At 37.9% G+C, this 5,274-nt stretch overlaps 1 protein-coding gene across 1 annotated transcript in view; it reads right to left on the bottom strand.

The window, feature by feature from the left end:
- Positions 1-3,272, bottom strand: part of LOC133440520 (mothers against decapentaplegic homolog 4-like) — a 24,720-nt gene extending 21,448 nt beyond the window's left edge. The window contains exon 1 of the mRNA XM_061717793.1: positions 3,032-3,272. Within this exon, the coding sequence (XP_061573777.1) occupies positions 3,032-3,271 (240 nt within the window). The 5' untranslated portion in view covers position 3,272. The remainder of the gene's footprint in view (positions 1-3,031) is intronic.
- Between the last annotated feature and the right edge of the window lie 2,002 nt (positions 3,273-5,274).

Genomic DNA, 5,274 nt, shown 5'->3' with positions numbered 1-5,274 from the left:
CATTCTCTCTGGTGGTGGTAGCTACGTTTGTAGCCACAGCTGCTACGTTTGTAGCCACAGCTGCCCTGGGGCAGACTGACGGAAGCGTGGCTGCCATTCCGCGCCAAGTGCTCCGGGGCAGATGCTACTGCGCCCCCGCTGCAGCAGTGACTTGCTTTAACTTAAGGTAAGAGGCCAGACTGCTTAATATGGCCTGAACCCACCTGAGAGATAATGTTTTTTTTAATTATTGTTATTATTATTTCGCGTTATGGCCTGTTATGAGTGGAGTTTGTGAATGTGTTCACACAGCTGTGTTAAAACATAATTTCCTGGATGGTTACATAACGTTAAATAATCAGTCAACATTGTGCAGGCTGAGGATCTATTTAAGTGCACTGATTGCACGTCTCCGATAGTGGCATTTGTTGTTATTACTGTTATTTGAATGCACAATTCATTTTCATTGTATTTTTTTTATTTATCTAAAAAAATACATTAGCCTATTTTGTTTTTTTATTCGTTTCTGCAATGCACTGGTCGTGTGCCAGTGTCTTATACCTGGCATTTATTCATTAAGTGCACGAGTCTGGTGCCAATTATTGTCTTTTATTTATTTTAATTATCAAATTTAATTTGTAAATAACATTCTGCATCGTAATGCACAATTTTGCCTCCTGTTAGTAAAACAAGGTGCATCTAAAATGATTAAAAGTGCGCGTGTATTTGTCATAGGCGATAGTAGGCTGGTTGTATTGGTTTATTGTATAGGGCCACACTGTTTAAAAAACAAAAAAACCCAGAATATGGATGGGTATTTCCAGAGGTGGTAGTAACGAGTTACATTTACTCCGTTACATTTACTCTGTTGCATTTACTTGAGTATGTTTTGGGAAATTTTGTACTTTCAGGAGTAGTTTTGAATCACTATACTTTTTACTTTTACTTGAGTAGATTTGTGAAGAAGAAACTGTTCCTCTTACTCCGCTACATTAGGCTACGTTGAGCTGTTACTTTTCTTTTATCCTTTTATCCACGTACGCGTCAATCTCATGACATCACTGAGTGATTCTTTGGGAAAAATGTTAGTTTTTGCATGTTTTGTCACATTTACACAGACTCAAACACACACAGAGTTTCTATGAGTTCATGTTTGTTCTAGTTCTGCTGGTTAAAAAAGAAAAGTACAAAGGCTGGACATTTAGTGCTACTTGTGCTTAATTTATTTTTTTATTCTGTTATTATTTCATTTATTTTATTATTTATTAAAGTACTTGAATTTACTTTAAGATTATTTTAATTTAAGCTATTTTTTACTTTTTATTATTTTTAATTTATTTTATTATTTTATTGATTTAATTTGCCTGAAGATGATTATTTTGTACTTTTGTCTGTTTGAATGGTTGTGTTAAAAAAATAAATCAGATGTTACTCAACAGTTACTCAGTACTTAAGTAGTTTTTTCACCAAGTACTTTTTTACTTTTACTCAAGTCATTATTTGGACTTTTTACTTCTACTTGAGTCATATTATTCTGAAGTAACGGTACTCTTACTAGAGTACAGTGTTTGGCTCCTCTACCAGCTCTGGGTATTCTGCACACTGCCGAGGAGATATAGATATGATCTTCTCTGGGCTCTGATTGGCTCCTCAGAGCTGTCAATCATCCCGGTCCATCGTGGTTCTGGATCCAGAACCAGGACCAGGATCAGGGTTCTGCTGGTCTGAGAGAGTCCCTGATAATTACAGTCTGGATCCCGGTCTGGATCCTGGTCTGGATCCTCCTGGTCTGGATCCTCCTGGTCTGGATCCTCCTGGTCTGGATCCTCCTGGTCTGGATCCTGGTCTGGATCCTGGTCTGGATCCTGGTCTGGATCCTGGTCTGGATCCTGGTCTGGATCCTCCTGGTCTGGATCCTCCTGGTCTGGATCCTCCTGGTCTGGATCCTCCTGGTCTGGATCCTCCTGGTCTGGATCCTCCTGGTCTGGATCCTCCTGGTCTGGATCCTCCTGGTCTGGATCCTCCTGGTCTGGATCCTGGTCTGGATCCTGGTCTGGATCCTGGTCTGGATCCTCCTGGTCTGGATCCTCCTGGTCTGGATCCTGGTCTGGATCCTCCTGGTCTGGATCCTCCTGGTCTGGATCCTCCCAGTCTGGATCCGGGCCAGAAGAACCGGTTCCAACGGCCAATCAACTCGTTAGAAATGTAATCGTGTGGAAAAGGGGGAGGAGTTTTAGAGTTTAAAGCTAATATGATATTGTTAGCATTAGCATGTTAAAGATAATGTTGCTGTTACGTTGGCTAAAGTAGCATTAGCAAACATAACAATGTATGTCAGCAAATGCTAACGGTAGTTCATGTGCTTTAGAGTGCTAATGGCTCCGTTGGAGACTTTAAACCACTTTAAAACCCGTCTGTTCAGACTTTCCTGTCCAGTTTAATTTTCTGTATTTTATTTTTTGTTGTATTATTTATATTTTCTATGTTTTTACTGTAAGGTGTCCTTGGGTGCTCAGAAAGGCACCATAAAAAAATAAATCTACTATTATTATTAATGCTAACATTAGCTCATGAGCTTTAGCATGCTAATGCTAATGATACATCATTACATTAGCTAATGTAGCATTCGCAAACGTAATAATGTACGTCAGCAAATGCTAACAGTAGTCCATGGGCTTTAGCGTGTTAAGGTTATGCGGCAAGCTAATGCTAACATTAGCTCATGAGATTCAACATGCTAAAATGAAAGCTAACATGTGTTTTTTTTGCTTGGTTACAGCAGAGTTACAGTAGAGTTACAGTAGAGTAGAGTTACAGTAGAGTAGAGTACAGTTACTTTTACGTTTTTTCTTCAGTTGCTTTTAGTTTTATTATGTTTTAAAGGTTTTGTAAAACATGAAGAGAAAAGCACCAATGTTTTTCCAGAACCACTTGCGTCTCCGTGCTCTTATTGTGGTGGGACGTAAAATGTGTGAATGCGTCTGTTTTACTCGTTAAAGCTGAAAGAGACGGTTAGCCCTCGTGGACGCTAGCGTAGCGTGCGGCGTCGTACCTGCAGCCGTCCGTCCAGCGTCCTCTGGATGGTGACGCACTTGCTGGGGTGGAGGCCGCTGGAGGTGACGGCGGTGATGAGCGAGTCCAGCTCGTCCTTCTTCTCCTTTAGCTTCTTAACGAGGCTCTCGATAGCGCGCTTAGCGAAGCCCTCGTTCTCGCCGCCGCGGCGGTGTAGCATCAGGCTGTGGACGATGCTGAGGCAGGCGTCGCCGCTGCTGGGGGGGCCGAGCGCCGACATGGCGGCCTGCGGACACAGGACTAGCGTTAGCATGCTAATGGTACATCATTTCATTAGCTATAGTAGCAGTAGCAAACATATTAATGTATGTCAGCAAATGCTAACGGTAGTTTATGGGCTTTAGAGTGCTAATGACTCCGTTGGAGACTTTAAACCACTTTAAAACCTGTCTGTTTAGTATGCTAAAGCTAACATTAGTTTATGAGCTTTAGCATGCTAATGCTAGTGATACATCATTACATTAGCTATAGTAGCATTAGCAAACATAATAATGTATTTAATGTAATAATGTGAACCGGGACTTACAATTAGCATGTTGAAATTAATAGTGACCAGGTCCAGGTCCAGGACCAGGTCCAGGTCCAGGTCCGGGACCTGGACCTGGACCAGGACCTGGACCTGAGAACCTCAGGTAACCCAGGTCCCGACATTTCAACTTTTTTCTCAACATTTCGCCTTTATTCACAAAATTTCGACTTCTTTCTCGACTTTTTTCTCGAAATTGTACGTCAACATTAATCTCGACATTTCAAATTTTTTCTCGAAGTGCATTATGAAAAAAAAAATCTTCCTCCCCTGCCGGGCCCTGATTCTCTTCCGTCCATGACAGCGATGCAGGACCTGGTTTTTATCGTGGATTTTTAGGAACATTTGTAACGATTCAAGTGGTTTTTGAACGGTTTATTTGACTGAGACCAGCTGGTAATACAATATAAAAATCCAGTCTAATCATAGTATTCACATACTGGAGGACGTACAGGGGACCTGGGGACCTGGGGGGTCATGAATAGATGAATGGATGAATGGATGAATGTATGAATGGATGAATGTATAAATGTATGAATGTATGGATGTATGAATGTATGAATGTATGAATGTATGAATAGATGAATGTATGAATGTATGAATGGATGAATGTATGAATGGATGAATGTATGAATGTATGAATGTATAAATGTATGAATGTATGAATGTATGAATGTATAAATGTATGAATGTATGAATGGATGAATGTATGAATGTATGAATGTATAAATGTATGAATGTATGAATGGATGAATGTATGAATGTATGAATGGATGAATGTATGAATGGATGAATGTATGAATGTATGAATGGATGAATGTATAAATGTATGAATGGATGAATGTATAAATGTATGAATGTATGGATGTATGAATGGATGAATGTATGAATGTATGAATGTATGAATAGATGAATGTATGAATGTATGAATGGATGAATGTATGAATGGATGAATAGATGAATGTATGAATGTATAAATGTATGAATGTATGAATGGATGAATGTATGAATGTATGAATGGATGAATGTATGAATGGATGAATGTATGAATGTATGAATGTATAAATGTATGAATGTATGAATGTATAAATGTATAAATGTATGAATGGATGAATGTATGAATGTATGAATGTATAAATGTATGAATGTATAAATGTATGAATGTATGAATGTATAAATGTATGAATGTATAAATGTATGAATGTATGAATGGATGAATAGATGAATGTATGAATGTATAAATGTATGAATGTATAAATGTATGAATGGATGAATGTATACATGTATGAATGTATGTATGAATGTACAAATGTGTGAATGGATGAATGTATAAATGTATGAATGTATGAATGTATAAATGTATGAATGGATGAATGTATAAATGTATGAATGGATGATGTATAAATGTATGAATGATGAATGTATGAATGGATGAATGTATAAATGTATGAATGTATGAATGTATAAATGTATGAATGGATGAATGTATAAATGTATGAATGGATGAATGTATAAATGTATGAATGGATGAATGTATGAATGGATGAATGGATGGATGAATGTATGAATGGATGAATGTATAAATGTATGAATGGATGAATGTATGAATGGATGAATGGATGGATGAATGTATAAATGGATGAATGTATGAATTGTATAAATGTATGAATGGATAATGTATAAATGTATGAATGTAT

The sequence above is a fragment of the Cololabis saira genome, chromosome 3 (assembly GCF_033807715.1).
Source record: "Cololabis saira isolate AMF1-May2022 chromosome 3, fColSai1.1, whole genome shotgun sequence".
Taxonomy (NCBI): domain Eukaryota; kingdom Metazoa; phylum Chordata; class Actinopteri; order Beloniformes; family Belonidae; genus Cololabis; species Cololabis saira.
The sequence above is the reverse complement of the archived record's forward strand: the minus strand, read 5'-3'. Positions and strand labels throughout refer to the sequence as shown.